General features: G+C 35.9%; 1 protein-coding gene across 7 annotated transcripts in view; it reads right to left on the bottom strand.

Moving 5' to 3' along the window:
- The window catches only part of PCDH9 (protocadherin 9), a 671931-nt gene that overhangs the window by 624539 nt on the left and 22801 nt on the right, over positions 1-24591 (bottom strand). Inside the window, exon 3 of one of the 7 annotated variants that reach the window (XM_058045085.1) lies at positions 19736-22985. The exons of the other annotated variants lie outside the window; for them this stretch is intronic. Coding sequence (XP_057901068.1) covers positions 22959-22985 — 27 coding nt within the window. The 3' untranslated portion in view covers positions 19736-22958. Of the gene's footprint in view, positions 1-19735; positions 22986-24591 lie in introns of those variants that run through there. 7 annotated transcript variants of the gene reach the window in all.

Genomic DNA, 24591 nt, shown 5'->3' with positions numbered 1-24591 from the left:
ATTTGCCGTCCTATTATTGAGTTTTCAGCTTGAAAATTACAGGACTTGTGTAAGTACAGTCACACTGTTTTGAAGAAGGAAATGTTATTTAAAGTACTCTAGGCAAGTTATTGCTATGAAGTAATAGAAATAAAAAGCAATAAACAAATAAAATCCTTTAAACCATACCAAACATTAAAGAAAACAAAATGTTAGAATTAAACTGTCATTGGATGACTGCTTTTAAAGTTCACTGTCTTCATTAAATTTCCTCTGAATTTAACAACTATAATTGCCAAAACAACTTTATTTATTAAGATTTATGGTTGCATTCTACAAATAAGCACAATCTAACCATGTCATATCAAATAGGTATGCAGCAAAGATTGACAAAAACACATACAATGGTTTTCTCCATCTCCAAATTATTGAGTTAGCTAAAACGTTCTGTTTGTAGGAAAGTTACAAAGAATTTATGGAAGGGCAATACCTAATTAGTACCTGGGCTGCTGATTCCAATTAATAACACTTTCTAAGTGTGTTCAAAGGCATTTAAGTAAAATGAAAGCCTTCAGAAATGCATCGAAGCATTTAATGCCTAGATATTGAAGTGATAAGCCTGCTGTAAAAGCCTAAAATAGGTTAGACAGATTAGACTGGCAGAGAAAAACCATTGGCAAATAAAACACACAGTCAGGTATGAAAGAGACAAATATGCTTGAAAAAAATACAGAGACACAAAAAAGTGATTTGATTTGAAGAGAAGCTTGTGCTTGTTTATAAAAACATTGTTTTTAGTAGCATGGTTTTAAACATCATGCATGCTGTAAAGGAAAACATTTCCAGATAACACAGCTGCTCTAGATAATAGACAGCTTTGTAAAAAAGAAGAATTCAACCTTTAAACCTTTTTATGTAAGAGCAATTAATATTCCCTGGGAGGCATTGCATGACATACAGGTGTTACATTGAACCAGTTCCTTCTCTGATCAAATACATCAAATTTAAATAATCTGATCCTGCAAGAAATATTAGTCTTCCACAGCATTAGTATGCATAGTTGGTGGAGCAAAATAAGGAATTGTAGGTCATCTGGTGCTGTTAAAATGCTAAATGACTTGTGACACCCTACCCTCTGTTTCTTTACAGAAACTAGATACAGAGCTCATGTGTAATATTTCAGTTGCAGAAAACAAGGTTCAGTTGAGATAATCCCCACCCTGAACATGGTTCCTGTCTATGAACTGATTCTGCCTCCGAGTAGAACTTCACATACTTACATAAATTAGCATATGAGAGAAAGAAGTACTGATCTACTCTACACATAATGTTTGATAATCCAAACAAACAAAAGCCCAAACTGGAGCTGAAGCATCCGTGAAATTGCACACAGGGTTTCACCTCTTCCTTGCACACCCATGGCAGTAATCAGGTATAGCTGGGGAGTGAAGTGATTGCCATGTATTTATGCTGCTGTGTGTCCAGGAGAGATGATAAGAGCCCACTGAAGTTGCTGAGTGACTAAGTAAAGGTGAATTATACCTTTCTGAAGACTGGCACAGTGTGTGCCACCCAGCCTCCTGGGACATCTGTTCAAAGGTGTGCTACTCCCAAGAAACTGAAGCACATGGTCCAAAGCCTGCACACGGGCAATTGCTGCAAAATCTGTATCAGCCATCAGTAATGAAGAAAGTGAAGCTACAGAAGAACTCTTTTTTTTGGCATTTTCAGAACAGCTTGAGTACTAATAGAGAAACACCTCTAAGGTGACGCTGCAGAAGTAGAGTATGATTGTAATCAAGAAGCAACAAGCCTTCACTGCCTATATTGAGCAGAAATTTCACCAGCTGCCCACTGGGCCACAGACCTGGCCTGTTTTAACACTTCACCAGATTCCCAGGGCCAGGCAGCTGATCAGCTCAGCTTCAGCTAGAGAAAATCCTGTGGAGCTAGAGAGAGGTGGAAAATCTCTCACTCTGTGAGGCATCAAGACAGAGACAGATGTTAAGAAAGTTCCCTGTCAGACAAGAAATCCACCCTTTTAACAATTTCGTACCTCCCTAACAGCAGTTCCTCCTGCATAAACTTCAGGCAGGCTGGGTCAGTGTAAACATCCTCCCCTCCCCTCTGCTGCTCTGGGCCTCTCGCTTATCCCCCACCCGCCGGCAGCTGTGGCTCGGGAGGCAAACAGTGCTCATGCTGTTCTGTGCACAATGACAGACAAATAAAAGAACAAGCAAGCTTGGGAGATTTCAAATCTAGAGCTGAGGGATTTCTCCGAGTTTCACCGCGTCTCTGTGATCCTCCCCCTAAATGCGAGAGCTGTTTTCTTCAATAAATGAAGCTCGTAATAAACATCTCTCCTCCTGTGTCTCCAGAGCCCTTAGGGAGCTCTGCAACAGCAGAGCATAGAAATTTGCAGAAAGGTGTCCTCTGATGGATTTGACTTACACAGTATCAGTTGGTATAAACCGCCCAGAAATGGGAAATGGGATGTCTCAAGACACCCATGGACTCCATCATTAAAAATCATTGTATCAAATGCATATTTGAGCTTTGTTTCAAAGAGGTGTTTGAATCCATCAAACTACTTTTGAAGCAAAAAGGTTTATTTGTAAGGACTTTTTGCCTTTCGTACCTTCCTTATAGACTCGATTCACAAATTCTCCAGTTAAGGGCACAAAAAGAACTTGTGCATTTGTTAGAAAATTTAGATTTCAAAATGTATTTTCTCACAGAATACTATCATTGAAATATATTAAGTTGAAAATGCAATGAATATGTTTCCAAAGTTGAAAAAGGCAAGACCAGGTCTTGTAACTAGACCTCACATTGCAGAGTCAGAATAAGTATGACGGAGGACAGATTCAAACTGTCTTGTCTCAGCAGGGTATTATAATGGTACATATTGTACATGCAGAACCTTAGAAACTCTCATAAATGTACTTACAAGAGCTGAGAAGTAAGTGCTTTGTAATCTTTAATCAGTCCAACATTCAAAGCCTGCTGAAATTAGAGCAGATCTTCTTTTCAGCAGGCTTAAGGTCAGGTATTTTACATATATTTAAAAATAAACTCAGCAAAGTCATTGCTGGACCAATTCTTGTCCTTCCCCCTCATAAGGACTTATCTGCCCAGCTATTCTAAGTCAAGCAAATCTCCTTTAACAATAAATACAAGTTTTTACCTTTACAGAATCAGTCCTCAGTTAAAAGTCAGTTGAATTTCTGTTTTATCTTATGCACTGTCAGCAAAATGATTTATCTAAATCTGAACTGCAGAATTTTTATTGGTGAGATAAATGTAAAAGTCAGAAACATGGATTTTCAGATGCTGTATTCACAGAGCTGGCAATTAGAAAAGCCATCTTTGACTTTCTACTGGCACTGACAGCAAAGTCATTAAGAAGAGTAACATGAATTTACAGGCTTTTCACGCTAATTTTTTCTGATCACATTACCAGCAATCTTAACTCTTTAAAATATATAGTGTGCAACTTGGGGTGATGTAAATGAAAATAAATATCAAGAACGATGAAAATATCCCCAACATAGTAATTGTAATGCTTATTTACAAAGATATTTTAGCTCTTTGTATGCTTATCAGCTCAACACTCCAAAAAGCTGGTGATTCCAGTACAGTTAGTAATAACTATCTGATTGCATTGTGTAATTGGGATTGGACATGGATCCAACACACTCTGGGAGGAATCTGAATGCCATTTGGATGATCTAGATAGATGTGTTACACCACTATGCCAGCTCCCACAGCAATCATACACAAAATCTCTATTATTATCAATGGGAATGTGATAGCTGTTGCTTCATCTTGAAAATAAAAACAACAAAAAAGGGGTTTAAAGCCTTCAGTATTTAGAAGACAGAGGTAATGCCTACACAACGAAAACTGCAAAATCATTGAGATGAGCTGCAATTTTATAGGAGCAGATCAAACAAAACTAAGCAACACTTTTCTGGAAAAAGGTAGGCAAATTACTTACCTGAACAGATAGAATGTAAGGCACACCAAACACATTATCTCACTTAAATTATATGCATTCACACACCCACACACAGATTTTAAAAGCATGTTCTATACAAGGTTATTATACATAAGGACATAAAATAAAAAAGTAAAATAGGGATTACTAATTTCCTATGTGTTTAGTCACTTTGTCAGTCATGCCATAACTGTAAAGCCTTGCAAATAAATGGTTTCTCACATGAATATAAAGAATAAAAAGACTTAAAACAAAAACCCAAAAAATCCTTGAAGTGAAAATAAATAAAAATACCAAGGGGCTGTTTTATAGGGAATACCCCACAAAACAGACTTCTTAGTGGTTTTTATTTCTATTTATTAAATATTAAAGGAGGAATTAAACTATACAAAACATTAAATATATTAATCCTTTGCTATGTAGTTCATGCACAACAATGCTAGTGACTCATAAAAGACCTGAAAGCATCTTTGGCAGGATTTTATTCTCACTCATTAGGCATCATATCAATGTGAAAGGACAAAAAAAGCAAAATTTACCCTAGTACAGTTTATTAACTCAGCAGATTTTTCACTGATGGAAGAAGTGAGCCTTATATCTTGCCTTATTATTGATTATACTATCATCTTATACTTAGTATCACTTCCTTTAGCACTGACAGTGTGGTTAATATCACAAACAAGCAAGAACTGTACTGCTCTAATTGTCCACTAAAGGGCAACTTTGAACTGCTGGTAGATTTTTACCTTCTATACATGTTTATGCTTGAGTCAGGCCTTTGGGCAGTAGAGGAGGTCAGGTAAAGATAAACGTTGTTTGTTCAGTGTCAGTAACTAATAAGAAATCACCTTGGCTTTAACCCCTCCCTGAGCCTTTGGAGGGTATGGGAGGTGATGAGAAACAAGTCCTTGATCCCCTCTTCTTGACCTCAGCCCCCTACCCAGCACTTACGAGGCAGCTGGAGCTGTGTCCCTGCCGTGGGCTTTTCACAAGCCCAGGATGAACGGATGCCTCCTTTCTGCTGATTGCTCCTGCTTCTGCCCTTCTCCTGTACCCAGCACACCCCTGAGGACACCAGTGCCACATTTTGAGTTGGAGGGAATTGGTTGAGATTCTTTGGCTTTTTTGTGAATAGCATTTCAATTTCCACAGCTGTTAACCAAGAGATGTACCCCATGTATATGTATTATTACCATTAAAAAATTGACACATTATATTAGAGTGAGACCAGATTTTGTTTCTGTTGGAGTGACTATCACATTTTTCTTTTTGGTTTTAATTTTTCCTTCCACTCCAAAAATTTTTAGAAACTTTTGTGTTTCAAGGACAATCTTCTCTGATCTCCAATTGAGTCACAGCACTCTTGACATTCGTATGATACAATACAGACTGAGGACAGCTTTTTGTTTGAAAACCTCTACTGGCTGCATCTTCCTACAGTTTTGTTTACCATCTAACAAACTCAAAATTCTGTCTCTGGTTTCCTGAGTTACTTATCAACTGGGGATTTGATCTTGAAACACATATACAACTTTCTTTAATTTGCTAAAAGGCACTGTCTGTAGAATTGGCATCAGTGCTGCAAAATGTTCTGCAAATGCCGAGAGCAAGGCACGTGGGATCTGGTTGTGACAGTACACTTTTGAAGTTATTGTTGATATAAACATTGTCTGTAACCAAAACACTAAATCAGATAATAAAATTAATGAGTGTTTCATCTACTGACAAATAATAATTAAAATGAATATTTTTCCTTTTGACATTTTAGCATATATCCTCCTGAAAAACTGAAATGATGGATAATTTAACTTTTGCTGCCTTTTTTTTTTTTTTTTTTGTAAAGCTTCTTCACTCCTTGCATCCCTTTTTACAATCCTTATCGTCCCTCTTTTCATATAATACTCAAAAAATGTCATCTCAGGATAACCTTTTTCTTGCCCTTTTTAGCAGATAAATATCCTCCAAAGAAATCAAACTTATATTTTCCAATTTCCCACTTTGAAATAATCAAGAGCAGAAAATATACAAAGAAATACTGTTATGATTCTTGTTCTTGAGCTCAAACCATCAAATTATCATTTGACCCATTTTAATAATTCAAAACTATATTTTTTCTTTTAATCTTAAAAATGTCAATTAAACACTATCAGTTGTAATGATAGCCTACTGCCTTTGATGAAAATGATTCATTTAGAAATGCAGACCCATTTTTATGCATTTATTAATGATATCCTTTAAAAATTAATCAACAAAGGAGTATATTTAATACCTCCAAATATTAAAAGTGAAAAGTGTATCAGGGTATCAGCATCACTGAGAAAATCTGCAAATAGATCTGGACTGGGCCCATAAGGTCAGACCAAATGGGTCTGGTCCTGCTTCATTCCTTGTTTTAATGGCTGGAAGCTATGGAAGAATTCTGTTTAAAGTACTACCTTTACAAATGGTAGAAGTCAGGGGTTGCTTGGGACAATTGATACTGCTGGCTCAGTGTACTAAATATAGCCTTCTAAAAACCTAGCTGGAAAAAAAAAATGTTGAAGGGAGCAGGAAGGCTAAAAGTAGCAAAATTTTGATTTAGAAATAAAAATAATTTAGACAAAATAAGGAAGCCATCTACATATTTAAAAACTATTTATGGAAGGCATAAAGAAAACCTTATACAAGTGCTCATTATTCTGTCTCTTCCGATCTCCTCCACCCCAATTGACTTCAAGGCTTTTTTTTTCATTTCCAACACCTCTGCAAAGGAATTCTTGAATTGCAGTATTTGCCATAGGATTGATTCATGTTCATGACATGAATCAGCTCTCTGGTATTTCTAGCTATATACAAATGAAATTAGTTTCTTTCAAAACCATTGAACTTCTCTGAGTATTTCCCTGACTTTTCTCTGGATCTTGGCAAATGTAACAAGAACTTGCTAGATGACTAGAGTTTCTTGGCAACTGATTAAATAAATAAATATAAAAGTATAGATGTACTTTCTGTTGAGTGTAGTTCAGAACTTTCCTGCCAAAAAAATTATATCTTTGAACATAACTTCCCAGTGGGGAAGACTGGAGAAGCAAAACTTAAGAAGAGACAGGAAACACAGAATTTGGACTGATTTTTATTTGCTGTTGCATTAATTTTTAAATATTTTGGTTTGATTTCCTGAAAATCTGTTAACACAGCACTTTCTGATAAATGCCATAGGACAGTACTGATACCTGAAATAACCGAATAAATGAAAACAGACTTCTGTATCATATATGAAACTAAGACAAATGAATAAAGATGGGATATAAGTAATACTTTTTGAAAGATCCTAATATAGATGTCACTCAGCAGACCCATCATGGTGGTCACATGTCAAAAGAATCTTCAGCTATCAAGATCTGTGTCTTTGTTCAGGAATTTAAAAGTGAGGAAGGAAAAAAACAAAAACAAAAACAAACCAACATTTCATTGTTTAGCAACATTCCCCAGTCAGGAATAACATAAGCATCTGTACTTTATCAACATTCTTCAGTCAGGAGTAGCATAAGCATCTGCACTTCTTCATCTGGACCACTGGCCAAAAATATGAGATATCGTAGAGAGCACCACTGAACTAAATTAAAATAAATTAAATATTGGAGTTCAAGTATTTGCTTTTCCAGGTGGAAAGAATGGCACATGTGCATACAATGATGGGAGAAAAAACCCACCTTAAATCTTCTATGCATTTAAAGTATTTGACAAATAAAAAAATCTCCAGTTTCAAAATCTGAAGTGCATAGATGTACTAGACTTCATGATAAAGTGTATGATGACTCCAACCAAGGCTGTCCCCTTGAAATGACAAATCATGCAGAACACTACAATGTTTTAATTTATCTCTTTCAGTTTACGTGCATCCTGAAAGTCAGGATGTCAAATTAGGAAAACCTTATGCAGAGAGACCTGTGCATCAAATCAGTATATCACTTCTTCCTTCCCACTTGAAAAAAAACTTCTGATAAACAACTTGAATTGATTTTCAGTTAATGCAGAGGCAAGCAGATACTATTTTTAGCAAGAACTCCTTGTCATAGACTCCCAGACTGAGACTGAAGCCAGGCCCAAGCTTATTCAAATTGACTACTGATAATCCTTTGAATTAGTGGAAACTTAGAAATGCTGGTATTAACACAATTTGGTCCTTAACTCACCCAAACATAGAAAGGTAAAAGTTGTAATGTTTGGTTAGCATTTTGAAATTCTGACAGAAAAGAATGTATGGACAGTACCCAGAACCTTGTCTATAAAAGTGCAACCACAGCCCTACAGCTACTGCTGTCCCTAAAATAAAGGGTGATTCAGGTGGCTGCAGCACTGGGCTTCCTCTGTAATCAAGTACTTGCACAGTCAGGCTGGGAAAGGCATTTAAGTGGCTGCATTGCAATGACTTAATGGGGCATAGACTCCTAAATACTTCTGTGGGCAAGACCTGTAGTGCAGAGTCTGCCTAACCTTAGATATCACTAACTCTGCCCATCGACTTCACAGGCAGCCCTGGGGAGCTGGATGTCTGAAAGCTTACTGCTGTTTCAAATCTAAACCAGGTATGTAAGAGTAGATGCCCTGACTTTTGCTTCAGTGGTTCTAATGAGATAAGAGAAAAAGAAAGTAGTCTGGCTCCAACATTCATTATGATTTTATGTAAATTATTTTAAGTAGGGATTCTTGCCCTCCAGTGCACAAGGATCCTGAAGTTGATCTACTTTTTAAAACTAGTTTAGGAAACTTTCAAAGATTTTGCAAGTTTTATATTTGCTTGGAAATACGCAATAATGGCAGGGTGTGTGTGTTCCAGTATCATGAAAAGCACCTTTAAATACCTTAGTATTCTTTTATCCATTTACCTTTCCATTCCTTGCATTATGGAAACACTACATTCTCTCACTGTGAAAAAATACTGGAGAATTATTTACTCAAGTAAGATTTTTTGCAACATTTTTAATCGTCTATGTAGTTCTTATGAAATGTTATTAAAAAGTCTCTAAAAAGAACTACATATGGGACTGCCTAAAGAGAAAAATCAAAAACAATTGTGGTGATGGATGCTAAGGAACAAAAATTAGGACGTATTAGCTTGCACAGGATTTCACAGACATTTCTACAGAACCCCACTCTTTGTACTGATTTTAGAGAATTTCGTCATAAAGGTAGATCCTTGAAATTTTCTCATCATCATGCCTGAATGAGCTCTCAAATTACAAATATATGCATATCTGCTAGAAAGCATTCTCCTGAGGCTGAAGTTCTGGCATCCAGCTTAGTCAGGAAGGGAAACCATAGAAAAGAGAAATGATAGTCCTGAATCCTAAAAGGTTACTGTTCTCAGTAAGAAATCTCTGCTATTTACAGCACTAGACACAAAAAAAGATATTCAAACAGCTTCCCAATAGGCAAAATGAAGAACACATCTGGACTTGATATTCATTCCTTTTCCAGCAAATGGCTGTACCAAGTTAAAGTTTTCAAAATGTCTATCACTTTACATACATAGATTTAATTTAATTTAAAACAAGGTTCCCTGTATAAATGCATCACATCTTCAAAGAGAGGCTTCCTCAAAATCATAGCATGAGAGCTTCCCGTGGTTTCCATGGAAATGACCTTTCACTATTTCCATGGTAATGGATCTAGTTTTATATATTTCTCTTTTATGAGACTTTATTATACCAACAAAGCTACCATCCAGAATATAGTCCTTAACTTATGGATGTGAACTCGCTGAGAGAAATTATCTGGCTCCCAAGCCCCATGGGCACGCTAAGCTTTTGTGTGTCTTTTTAGTACTGTGCAACAGACTTTTGAGAAAGATCACCTATTGCAAATTGTCAGCAGAGAAATGCTGACATATTTTGCTCATTTCTGTTTCTAAAGGAGTCTCTGGATTCATCTGCTGCAGTCTTTTCCAGACTGCTCCACTGCTCCCAAAGGCAGAACAACTGGAAAAAAAAATAGAATGGATTGAGAGCTCAGAGTCTTCTATAAATTCCAGGCTGTTGATCATATCCTGCTGCAAAATAAATATTATCTAGAGCATTTATTGAAAATCTATGGACCTTTGAAATTATATAGACTTGTTGGTCTTTCTTTTAGAATTTATACTTGAAATTGTCCTTCCCTTCCCTGTTTCCTTTTTTTTTTTTTAATTGTTATGGTCATTGTTGCTGTCATTGAAAGCTAAAATCTTCTTTACCCTGGAGTCAAAATGAATGGAAGCAGTGAATTCAAACATACAAAACTGAGAGCATCAGAACAACCAAGGTACCCCCGTCCCCAGCGTCCTTGACACTCAGCTAGACCCGTGGTGTTAAGTGCCTTAAGGTGTTATGGCGATGGAGCTTGGACAGGATGGTGCTGCCACTGAGGTACACAGATAAAAATCCATACCCTTTGGAGGAATTTTCCAGTAAGGTTCAGTTTGGAAGGAAATTAAAAAAAAAAAATATTTCAATAAAGCTTCTTCCATCCCTGTCAGAAGATCTAGGGTTTAATAATAAAGCAAAACCCCCTCCCATCCAGGAAAAGTAAACAAATTAAATCTGTGACGAAACCATTAAAAAAGTGCAAGTCCCTCAGAGAAGGAGAAAAACACATAAACCTGATTGAGCAATTTAGTCTGACTCATGTCTAATTGGTGATGATGCATAGGAAAGAAAGAATTCACGCCTGTCATTCAGGTTTGAGTTTTCTGGGCTAGCCATTAGAAAAATGCCAATTTTTAGAGTAAGTTAGACATGAGACAGACACAGGTAGCTGTAAGACAATGTTTGCATGCAGTAAAGGTAAAAGAGCCACTTTCCAGCATGAAATTTAATTTTAATGCTCTTTTTTTAAACTAAAAAATAGGTCAAAATAGAGCTCTTGCTCTTAGAAATGTTCTAACTCCTTCATCTGCTTCAAAGGAGATAATGACCAACATATAAATCAATTGTCATTAAGTAGTCAAATGGTATAAAAGCACATATATTAGTTTACATTACTGTTAAAGAATATCTAAAATGCTAGGATCATCAATTATGCTTTTTGTTAAGGTACTACAATGACAGTGACTATCCAGGCTTCAGCCTGCTGTCACTGAAAACATTCCACTCCATTTAATTCTATTCCTTGCACATTTCTAAATGAAGAGCACTGCAAGTAATGACTTTTATTCTATATATTGAACTCATAGCCTTGTCAGAGAAATACTGTGGCTGGAAATACTTAGACAGAACAATCAAACAAATATGATGTCAGAAAAAATGGACATCATCTAGCTTTAAATCTCTACAGGGTTCATGTTTACACATGAGCTACTAACATTTAGGGTTACATTCATAGGACTGATTTTGGCCACTTACTTCAGGATGAAATGAGATCAATCAATGTCCCCAATTTGTTTGTTTCTCTCCAGTAACTATAACAGGTGTCTAGGTGATTAGATTATTCAGTCAAATGAATTTAAACCAAGACAATTGCAGGCAACTGACAATACTAAAGGACAGCATTTATTTTTCTGGAACAATTTCTCTTACACAGCATTTTGTGTCACTAGTTCTTTAGAGAAAATGCTTAAAAGAGTTTCTGAAATTATTTTTCTTAGTGAAGGTAATATCTTTATTGATAATTATAGATCTCCATTTTATCTTTTTTTTTCCTCAAAATTCTTTAAATAGTCTTGTCTAAAGATGGCTGAAAGCCTTTACTTAAGCGAAATATTTGTTTTTAGCAACCAGGTTTTTTTGGATATGACAGTGGATTCATTTTTCTTTTAAATAATGCTGATTTCCCATTTATTTCCACTGTAGCTTGACATTCGTGTCACACTTACAAAGACAGACTACCTAGTTTCTTGTCATGGTCTATAGCAAAGAAGTTTACAGGGGTACCTATAAAAGCATTAGGATCAGGACAGTAATATACTGCTTCCGTTTTTAAAGGTATAACTCTAAGTGATGTCAACATTTGCCTCCAACAAGGTAATATTCTGTCATCTTGATAAAGAATTACATCAGCAAAAAAAAAAAAAAAAATCTAAGAAAGAATATCAATTAGAAAAGAAAAACAAAATCAATAATTTTACAAGTCTGAAGAGACTGGCCCAGCATAAGAGAAGACAAAAAAAGCCCCAAACAAACCCATAACTAAAACCCAAAAAAAAGCCATGTCAAAATAATATTAAAAATAAAGCATAAAACCACAAAGAAGCACAGAGACTTTACACTGTTGAAGCTTTATTACTGCACCCCTGTGGTATGCAGGTATGTCACCACAGAGACATGAGTGTCCTGCCAGAGACTTCTATAAAAAGAAGCACATCAATGGCAGAAAGGATTGACTTAAAAGTACACCTGGAGAAAAGTACCAAGTGTACTGGTTGTAAAATGATGTCTCAAAGTTCTGACATTGAAGCACACAGAACTGCAGCTCCTTCCACCTCTCCCCTTCATGTAGGGCAGAGCAGTGACATTCCTGTCAGCAAAGGAAAATTTGCCTTGGTTCTGCAAGCAGGCCCTGTGGTTACCCCCTCTAACCAAGGAATGTATGCTCTTCTGGCATGAAATGAGGTTTGTTTCTGTGATCTCTGAGTAAGCCTTTGGAAAGGCCAGTTTGAAGAAGCTGGAGAAGGAAAATATTTTCCAAACCACACATAATGCTATTGTCAGGCATATTGCTGTGTACTGTCAGACTGAAAAAGTAATATTTCTGACAGCAAAATGAGCTCTTACATTATTTTGCAATTAACGTATGTTCCAAATGATAGATTATGTTTCAAGTATTTAGCATTAAAATAAAAAACTAAAGGCAAAAGGATGGATGATGTGACACTTTTGGAATTGGATTCACTGGTATAATCTTTCTACACTCTATTTTCTGATCCATCTAAATAGCTTTGTAGCTGGTTAAAGCATGCCCTGTACCTCCCAGCTGTAGGAACTGTCACAGCCATTTGGATTCAGAAAAGGATTATGTTCTCCACTGCTTTTAATTACCATCTTTCTGGCCATAGTCAAAGCAATACTTGAGCAATTTCCGTTTAACATTTCCCATCTATCTGAATCCTAATCCACCCACTGCTTTTGATAAGACATTGAGTAGTGACCTGAAAATAGTGTTGCAAAGAAGTTTGAGAAAGAACCTGGCGGGGGAGAAAAATTGCAAGGTTAAAGATCTGATAACCACTGGTTACTAATTTAAACTGCTAATGGTCTAATGGAGCTGGAGCTAAGGCTCCTATTGATTAGCTGAGGTTTGCAAAACATTCACTCCCAAATATAACATGCTGTATATAGTTGCATTTACAAGGCAAACAAGCTAAAAAAAGAAGAGCAACTCTGCCACACAGTAGTGGCAATGAATGCAATAGCTGAGAAGCTCTGTGATGGGATATGACATGCATTTCTTCATACATTTACATTTTAAAGTTTTAATGAAAGCACATTGTCAGGGAATGCCAAGCCCACTACGTGTTTTCCCTTTGCAGTGCAGTGACAGGATCCTGCTTCATGTTGCAAACAAGAAAACATTTTGTATTAAATGGGGAGTGAATATGCAAAAATGAAATTGAACAAGTTCCTACAGCAATTCTGCTCCCCATCAAAAATATAAGGGAAGCCTTTTTCAAAGACAAAATAATTTTCCTCCTTTTCTTGTGAAGCAGGTTCTTATCAGATGTTTAAATGCTGGCTGTTGGGAAATTTTCTCTGTCTTTAAGAAAACTGCAAAGATGCTAGAGCACTTCCTGACACTTCATCAGCAAAACAGTTTCTTCTATTAAGAAAATAAAGTTGAAATTAATTCATGCATATAGAAATAACTGACTGAGTCAGACTGTTAAATGCCTTTTAATATCTAACTTCATGGATTGATGGTATCACTTGATATACAAAAACCTGAAAAAACTTTAAAAATGTAAGATCCATAAGATCAAAATAAGATTTAATCGAGAGCTCTTTCTGTAGGGTATTGGTTTTGAGTTTATCTATGTTCAAAAACTAATTAAATTGTCCCCCTAAGTCCATAATAAACTGTTTTTGCTTTTTCCCTTTGATGATGGCTATCAATTGTGAGATTTTAGTTTATGTTGGCCATAATCTGACTCTTTCTAAGCTAAAAAAAGGCTTGTTGGTGTATCATATTCAGTAGGACTAAATGGCCTAGAAACTGGCACTCATCAGTCTCTTGCATGGCTCTTAAAAATCCCAATACAGGAAGTCTGTCCTACTTAGGGAAATTTACCATATCCTAATTCAACAACCTCTTTGTTTTTACCACCACTTTACTAAGTTATTGCAGTATTAAAAGACTTCATTAAGTGAAACTTAGGATGGGACTTCTGTTTATGGGATCAGGAAAAGTCAGATTCTGTACAAGGGGAATCCATCCATCCAGCATGGATGACACAATCCCTGGCACACCAAGGAGCACTTAAAAGTGCACTGCACAATACTGAGACTGACAGGCTCCTCTCAGATTTAGCTGCCAGCTAATATGGGCCTGGGTTACCCAATCACAATGCAGATTAGTCTAATAACTTAACTTTGGCAGTAGTACTGCAATAAAAAGATCCATAATGGAAAAGGTGACGATGTGAAACTCGGTGGAAAGACACAAAGCCGTCCATCAAGAGACAATTATGGGTCCCAAGTACAGCAAGCCAAGCAGGTGATGACTATCATCAAACCTGTCAACAGGCAGTGTGCCGACTTGCAGTCCTGATGACAGTGAGTGCTTTGTTTATTCTGTTGTGAGTAATGTTGGTGTGCTATTTTTGGTCTCTGGCTATATTTGCAAGAAATATTTCTGGTCTCTGGCTATATTTGCAAGAAAAGTGCAGGATCCTACCTCCTTTTGGTCACCAGTGTTTCCTCAGACGCGAATACTTGAACATCCGTTCCCATTTCAAGAATTAAAAGTGAAAATGATTCTCATTTGTAGTATCAGCTTCACCATAATTGAGTGTTGAGTTAGCCCCATAGCAGATCTTTAATGAGATAAATGTTATTACAGACTGTTAAAAAATAGTTGAGTATGGTGAAACTATCTCTCTGCAGAGATCTGAGGGCTCTCTTTAGAGCCTGAATTTCAGGTTCTTTACGAAGACAATTCAAAACTGTTCTTCAGTCTTTAAAGAAGGAGTAACTCAGAAAGAAAGATCTTATTTTTTGTATGAATAGCACCATTAAAGTTAACGCATTTTTTAAGTAAAGAATTCAGCTGAGTATTATCTGCCATTAAGATAATTAGGTCTAATTTTGCCTTGGACCTTAGTTGAAGCTTTGCAGTGGGAAATAATTTCTAGAAGTTTTACCTATTTAAACAGACAAGTTAAATAGGGGATTTTGAAAGACATTTCCAGCTCATTCTCAAATCAGATTTACTTGTCATCAGAATTTCATTTTTAATGTGCAAAACTCTAGCTAACCATTGTTAAGAGCTATATTGGGATTTCTGAATGGAAACTATCAAGCTATATATGTCTTCAGATATGCAGTGCCAGTGAAAGCATCTTGAAAAATTACTGTTTCGTGATAATACAGGTATGCCATGTGGAGTTGTCAAACATGTAAAAAGATGACCTAAAACTGTGCCACTAGCAATTTTTACAGTCATGATGTTAAATATTTTTTAAGACTTCATCTATAAAATTAGAAGCCAAATCCTCTTTTGATTAAGTCAACAGCTAAAGAGTAGTCCATTTCATGGGGAATAAGACTGTTTTGTTCTCAAAAGAAAAAATATACCATCCTCTTGCTTAACCTTTTTAGCCATTGCTAAACATACGGGTAAGTAGAAATTTCTATATCTGAACAAAACTATTTTCACTGTTTTTTCCAGATGAAGAAGGTCAGACATGAAAAAAATGATTGTTATTCCAAGCATCACAGGGCTCAATTAATCCTTTACTTGGGCAAATTCCCCATTGATGCCACCAATATTTTTACCTCAATTACTACCAAATCATCCAATAATAACCATAAAAACAAAAGACATGGAATTTCAGAATAAAACTGAAAGCTTGCAATTGATTTGGCTGTGTACTAGACCACTGGATCTTTCTCCAGCATTTCCATATTTCCTTTTGTTTTCACTGGGAGCTATAAAACAGATTTTTGGATATTCTAAAACACACATGTTTTTCTCTATGTTTCCCCCACTATTTCATTCAATTTATTCTGAATTATCTCCTGGATAGGGCTGATATACAAATGGAGATACATTTTATCTCACCCTTGATGTCCAACACATTGTTGAACCCACGGAATCTCCAGCAGAAATTACAGAAGTGCCAGGAGACACTGTGGTCAGTGGAGTAGCCTAATTTACTCTGAAGTAAATGGAATTACAGTACTTTGTGACAGGGCACACCTGATTTTAATCATGATGATGTTAAATACAGATTTACACATATTCGAGGAATGTGGAACTTAGTCAAGATAGCTGTTTAAAAGGATTTGAACAAGAAAATTCAACACAAAGCCTCAACATTGTACAAAAGAACTTCTGAAACTTTATTGTGAATTTTAAAGTACATTTAGAAAGGATTTTATCCTTCATATCATTAATTAAAAATAAATTTAAAGAAATCCACATACTAGTAGTTTGAGCAAAGTTCAGTACAGACTTTTTGAAGTCACAATATATACATTGCATGAGAGTGCAATAAGCTTCCAATTACATTAGGTATATATTTCTAAAATAAAGAGCTTTGATTTGACATGTGTGAGAGGCATACTGTTTACAATGAAAACATTTTACAAAATATAGCAAAGGAAAAATGGAATTTAATACATTTTGAATGTACAACTACTTTATACTATTTTAGGCAATTCTTTACTCAAAGTGTACAAAAGTCCATTTTTAAAGGACATCTGTTCATTTGCACTGTCCAATACTGATTAGAAATTATAGTTTTAAAGATTCATTACTATACATATCAGCGAATTCTTATTCAACTCCATAGCCACTACAATGAAGAAAATATTACAGAATCATTGACAGCATCTTCTTCTCTCCTAAACTATGCATAGATAAATACATAGCAATGGTGCCTATTACTACAATAAAAGTGAAACATTTCACCTGATTTTTGCAACTATTTTTTGCATAAATATAATGCATTGTATATATATATATTGGTTTATTTAACAATCAACTGATTGCTTATTTTAACACTCAGTAACATACAGAAGCACATACACTGCTATCCTTAAATATTTTCCACTCTGTAGTGGCTCATAAGGTTCAAAAAAATCAACACTGTAAATTCGTAATTCTCAACCTGGGGAAAGAATATCCCTCAGATGGACTGATACTACTTATACAAGTTAAACCGTATTATGAATCCATAGCGTCCACCTCCAAAATACATAACAGGAGTAATATAGTATACTGTGGCAACTAACTACTGCATCATCATTATATAGGAAATCATCACATCAACTGTTTTACATCTATGATTACTCATTACTATATATCACACACAGAGCAAAACTTTCCCAACAGATAGATCTCCTTTTCTACTGTTTTTCATGTTTTAGAGAAAAAATCATCACACAGTGACAATGTTATGTCTGGAGAAGTATGCAAAATGTGTTTCCTTTTTCAGGACAAAACAGTAAGCAGTAAACTACTAATTATTTCACAATCAGGATGAAAAAATAAATCTTTAAAGAGAAAGTCAAGTTTTCAGCATTGCAATTAAAGAAATTATGTACTGAGGGTGTGGGACTGTCACTCAAAACTGTGTGAAAAGCATAGCAGAAAATTAGTTTGCCAACAATGAATTAAAAGTTGTATTTTCCTTTCAAACAGAGCACAGTAGGGTTATGTGATTTGTGTCCAACCACTCTGCAACGTGCTATCTGAACAGCTCAAAGTATTTGCAAAGGACAAGACAGCTTTGCATTCATTATTGCAGAATAAAAGGAATATGCTGAAACGTGTAATGACCGATGGTGGATTTTTAACCACCACCAAGGATGTCTGGGACGTTAAGATTTGCAGAAGAGAGCACGTTTTTCCTTTTCAGGGTGGACAAAAACCCATCCTACATGGATTTGCAAAAATCCACCCTACATGGATTTGCTTACCTACTTTCTCTTTTAACCAAAGTTAAAATTAAGTATCTTGCACCAAGGAGCTTTACTGCCTTTCCAGTATAGCTGTCTCTTCTACAGAGAAAAAAAGTACTCTCTGTCTGCAGAACACTACCTACAGCAGTGACCTCTTGGAGGGCAGACATTGCAGTTCAGATGCAAACCACTTTAGACTACTGTCCCTGGAACCCCTCTCTGCTGTTTCCTGCTAAATGCAGTAGACTAGGCTTTCTGCTGTCATCCCTGTTCACAGCAGGAAGAAATACCAATAATTTTGCAGATCCGCATGATGTTTTTCACTTTTGCTGTCCACTAAGAAACTTCACGGTGACAAGCTATAAAAAAAATATGCACCACAGTTTTGCCTAATATCCATGCAAGAAGAGCACAGCAAGCCCACCGACTTCAGTCATGCTACACTCGCCTGTCCACCACACACAACAGCACACAGGTGAGATTGAACTGCCTCAGGAACCTGAAGGGAATGGAAACAAGACATCCCTGGCATGGCTCCATGCTGACAGCCTGTACTTTAAGATTTTTTCTTAAAATAGCAAGTAAAAAAAAAAAAATTAAAAAAACCCAACCAAACAAAGCACTCCGGAAACCAGAAGCTTTACCAGTCAGAAACCTGCCCAGCATTACTGTATTTCAGTGTCACTTTAGGTTAAAAAGAAATCTTTTAGCTTACATTATGTGGCATATTTTTTCTCTATTTCTGTTTTAAATACACAAAATAGCCCACCCCCTCCTTTGATATCTTCAAAGAGAATAACTGAAGCCTTCCAGGATCCTTGACAGCTTAAGTATACAGGAGGAATAGCTGACAATTACATTAGCTTTTCCCAGTGTGCAGAAAGGATGGCTAATGGAATTAATGAATCGTTTGCTGTTCCACTAGTCAAAAGTCTAAATAACAACATGACCTTCAGTCAATGCTGCTGAAGAAACATTTCCTTAAACAATTCACAATCAGAGAGAGATGACCTCAGATTGCAACTGTGTGTATGTGACTTCTCTGCTTTAATTTACTGTTTCTTGTGTAGACCTACTTAAAGTCAAACCATTTGCACCAGTTGCTATTTTCCCTAATGACTGTTTATACCAAACAGGGAGGAAAAGAAAACTACCATGATTTAAAGGTTAAGTCAGCTACTAGGAACAAAACATCAAGGTAAAATTTCCATGAAGCCAAAATAATGCTCCCAAGTTTATGTTTTTCTTAGAGAGGCAATAAAAAATGTCTATTGTATATTAAGTTCATTTTCAAATAAAATAGAGTTTTAAAAATAAAGATGAGTAATTGTCTTCTTGCTCCTCCTTGTTTCTATTTCATGTAAAATTCACTGCTGCCAGAGGTGGGATTTTTGGTTTAAACCAGTGTGAAAAGAAATCAAGTATCTGTAAACAAACTGCTATGTTTCAAACTGCTTGTGTTTCATAGTGCTAAACATTTTATTAAAAAAAAATTAATATCCCATAAGAACTGAGGGCTAGGATTGCTATTGTTGTTTTGAAATAGTATTTATCAGAGGGATAGTGGGAGTTAGTTAATATCAGATCAGCTCATGAATGCAGATTGCAAAACAATTTTTATATGTTTGGGTTGTTTTTTTGGATTTTTTGGGGTTTTTTTTGTTTTTTTTTTTTTTGTTTGTTTGTTTGTTTGTTTGTTTGTTTGTTTTTAAGTTCTAAAGCTGAAAACAGTATTCCTAAACAGAAACTGTATTCCTTATTTATCTTTGAAAAAAAGGGTTGGACTAACCCTACATTTTTAATCTTTTTTAGGATTTAGTTTAGCAGGATAAGAGGTTATAGTGGAGTGAAAAAATGATTAAGTACAGTGCCTACAATCCACTGATGCTTAATATAGTTGATCATCAAAATACTTAAAATGATAGTATTAAGTGATTTATGCAGTTGATGACATGAATGTTTATGACAGCCTTAGCCTCATAGTTGCATCTGCTTGACTTTCACTCACTTTATTTGAAGACATGCATGTGTAAAGATCAGTAGCAATTGCCAATTTGCCTGATGTACCACATCAGGATACAAAAACTGCTACAGATTTTCCCCCTCAGGTGCAATTTTGTCATACTCCATTAATCCTTTCAATCCTCCCCCAATCCTGTGGACTTGTTATTTAGTAATCCCTGACTGTTGTGGTGAAGGAACATTAGAAAGTCCCTGCTGTCTGCAAGGCAGAAAATTACAATGGTCGTCTATTAAATTTGGCTCTCACAGTGCCCCCTTGGATCAAGCCTGCTTGTCACAAACACAACCAGTGGCCATAACGTCAGGACAAATTATCGCCGATTTCCAAAATGTCAATTTTAAGCTAATTTTGTGTCTCGCAATGTCGCCTCTTCAGCACCTAGACAAAGGCTGTATTTTTAAGGAGGGAGAGAAAAATCTTAAATCAACACATCACATAGGGTAGCTTCATTCACTTATGCATGTCAGGTTTTCAGTTTTCAACTCCCAACCGGGAACTCTCCCACATGATTGCAACCCATTGTGCAACTGAACAACTTGGCTTTCTTCCACTTGAGACAGTTAAAGAGAGATTACTGGGAGCATTCCTTTCCAGGGCTGCTCTCGTTAAATACAACATTCTCTGTAAACACCAGTGCTTTTCTTTATATTCAACATTTTAACACTGCAAAGTAATCTCTCTGCCTGGATCTTCTCTCCCTCTCATATGCACACAGCTGCAGGATTCCTATCTCTGATCATGTATATCCCTATCATACTTTTCCCACATAGACAGAAGTCAAATTTATCTATTCTTTAGGAAAACAAAAAACAACAAAAACCCCCAGCCTTTCATCAGCTTGATTAATTTAAAGCTGTAAACTTTGGTTTAATTCTACTGACATGAAAAAGTAACAGCTACAAGCTCCCAGTCAGGATTTGTGATTGATTATCTAGTGAAGCCTTTAAACAAAAGCTTGTTTGCTCATTAGTTGCACTAAGGTCTTTAGTGATATATTCAACAACAATCTTTAATTAAGAAAAAACATGACTAAATATTTAGATATTTTAATTCTGAAAGAATAAATGAATAAGCAAATAAATTAAAAAAATAATAAAACAAAACCAAACAGTCAAAGCTTTACAATCAATCACAGAATAGAGGAAAATTTAAAACAAACTCTTAGATAACTGAGATATTTATTGTTGTAACACTTTATTTCCCAGATCTGACTTGTCTTTGGGTAACATTGTACTGCCACTACTATCTCATCCTTCAGAAACTCAGCAAGATCTTATCCTTTCTACAGTAACAATAACTACGAGTGCGATTACACGATCTACATGCTTGCCACCCATCACTTACGTATCTCAGCATACTGTTGCATAAATCACTCTTACTCACCCATGGGTACAGTGTATCCTGCCTCCAGACCACTGAGCTAGTTTTGTTTGTTTTGATCTACACAGAGCATAAGGTGTGGGAAGTCTTCTGCAGAAGGGATCACATTTAAGCTTGAAAAGACTACTGAAGCCTAACCCAAACAATACACTGAAATAAAAAGTAAAAAAATTTTGCAAAGCTAGTTTTAAAAATAGTTGAGACTTTTCTGTTGAATTTCAATACGTATAATACCATCAGAAGTCCTCTACAGTGATACTAGCTTCATCTCCTTGCAACAGTGTTGAAAACAGCAGGATGCTCTTATGGTAAAACACTTAAAAGTCTCAACAAATTTAGTTAAAGAAATCTTAATGCATGCTGAGCAATGATACACATTCAATATCTGACAGAGTGGTAAGTGAATTAAGGGAAAAAGAAAGTGTAGGTGTCTAATTCTGACCCTCACCTCTCTTCAAAGGTCATACTAGTAGTAGCAGATACCATGGACTGTAAAAACCATCACACCAGTCTGCACTGCTGCCTACATTAGCCCAGAGGACACTGACACATGGGCTTTGCCTACAGAGATGCTCAGGACAGGCCTTCTCCCAGCACAGGCAGAACCCACCCATGCCACAACCAACGGCACAAGCCAAACTGGTGGCAAGGAGTTTATCTTCTAGCACAGTGCAACAGTTCTACACATCTATCCATGGAAATTGCACCTGACAGCTCACTCTCTGTATCAGCACAGTGTTTCCCTGACTGAAATCTTGCAAATATCTGCCCAGATCCCACAGGACCAAAGGTTCACAAAGTTGCAATGCTGAGAACTTTTACATCCAAAAACAAAAAAGTAAAATACATCTAACACAAATGGAATCAGAAATATGTGTTTGGAGGTGCCTCATGATCTCTTCCAGTTAGAAACTCTCTCCAACCTACTGCTGATGCCTTAGTGATGTCCCTATGTGTTTTTACTCTCATTAAGACTGTGACCAACAGGGATTCAGCCAGGGAACTGCTTGCTAGGGAGGAACCTGGGAGTTACAAACTGTTCACTTCATCTGCCTTCTATCATGCTTTTGTTTAAAGGCATTCCTACAGAATATATTCACCTTTGATGTATATATGCCATAGGTGTCTGTAGGAGAAGCTTCACATTGATTTGGACTGCAATTGCACTGGATTTTCAGATGGTTCATTCTAACACTTGCCTTCTGTTTTTATTCGGTAAAATAAATCTTCAAATGTCATGAAATTAGATCTTCAGTTGTTTTCATAGAGATAGTCCATTACTCTATGAGGACTTGGTAAACCTCTCAACTGGACAGTGTGAAGTACTTTTGGGTTATTCACAACAGAAATTATGTCTGTCTTCATAAAAACTGTTGAAAATTACTTTGAATTTCCTTCTGATGACTCTTTAGCTATTCAATACATACCAGTGCATGTTCATTAGACAACATGAATAATGTACCTTTGGCCACCATCGTGTCTTCTCTCTGAAGCAGAATCCTCAGTATTTCAAGAGGTACATGTAATCCTGTACATACAAGCACATGTATATATCTGTTCTGATATCTATACATGCACATGCACAGTCATAAGACAACATGATGACTGGCTTCATATTATTCTTGTTTGAATTATTTAGGCCCAACTAAACTAATACAACCAAAATAACTAGAAAATCTACACCAGCCAATCAACCTAAATTAATACAACTAACTAACCTAAATTAAATTAAATAATTAGCACTAAAGTAAGCAGCTAAAAGATATTATTCACTATTACACACTAAAAAAATCATGACTTTAAGAGGGTGACACAGTATGAAACTTCATCAAAGAGGCCAGTTCATGGAGTTTCTCCTTACACAAAACAGCATCTGCTTCTTTAAGTTTGAAGAGAGTGGCTGATGCCTTGCTGGTTTTGTTTTGGTGCTGGGTTGGGGTTTTTTCAGATTAATGACTGTCATCACTAATGTTTCCATTTAAAATATTCTAACCTCCAGATTAAATCACCTTTCAAGTGAAATAGCAGACAACATCCTTAGAATTCTGTGATCTTTATGAGTTCAACATGAGGCATGTAGGCTTTTCAAAAGCACTTTGTATAAAATGCAAAACTCCCAGAGATTTTAATGCAAATCTTTTGCTAACTCTAAGCTGTTCTGATAAAAATTTTATCCTCAATGAACTTACGATTCAGTTATGCTGTGCACAAAGCCAGTACAGCTAGTTTTAAATAAAATGTTACACATAGTCAAGTTTTTCAAAAACAAACCCAAGCAGGTAAGGCTATCCCTATTACCTTAGGAAGTGAAAGCATAATTGTAAAATAATAATGATCATCTTCAAACAAAGAAAGGGAAAGTATAATCGGAAGCAGTTTAATATTCACCTTCAGCGAGAGGAAGATGTTAATTTCCAGCTGTTTCCATTTTTAATTGATGATTTTTTCTGTGGTGTGTGAAAGTCAGCCAATTTTCTTCAGAAAAGTGCTTCTATTCGTTTAACTCGGTAAGAACTAGATGCCTCTTACTGCACCATGGGGATGGGATAAAATATGAAAGCAAGGATTTCTTTATTCTAGCTAGGAAAATTAACTGTTAAGCTCAGTGGGGGCAGAAACAAAGGTGGCATTTAGATATAACTAATTTAGTATCTAACTAAAGCAGGCCCTTCTTGGAGAAGAGAGAGACCAAGGGAATGCAAAATTGTACATGAATTATTTCTGAGTCAATTCCTATAAAAGCAGAAGAACTTTCTTTTATGCTCAAATGGATTACACACTTCCTTTTATAATATGCACATTGTTCGCATTTATTAAAGATAATATAATGAACAACTACTGCTAAGAAAGAACACACTTTTTTTTTTTTTTTTAATACATTGAAGTGCAAGGGTCATCTGGAGATGAGGCCTGGACTGCTTTTTAAAACACAGGTTGTAGGACAGATCCTCAGCTGATATGAAATAGTTCTGTCAAGTTTATTGTTCAATTAGAATGCAATATAACTATGATTACAGATTGCTTACATTACCATATCTTAATAAAATAGCAAACATGACTTGCAAATTTTGTTCTTTGCTTTGTTTTGGCTCCTTTTAATTGCTTGCATTTTCTTTAATTGTGAAGAGTGTATT

Source organism: Melospiza georgiana, chromosome 2 (assembly GCF_028018845.1).
Source record: "Melospiza georgiana isolate bMelGeo1 chromosome 2, bMelGeo1.pri, whole genome shotgun sequence".
Classification (NCBI taxonomy): domain Eukaryota; kingdom Metazoa; phylum Chordata; class Aves; order Passeriformes; family Passerellidae; genus Melospiza; species Melospiza georgiana.
This window is presented reverse-complemented; position numbering and strand designations above follow the sequence as displayed.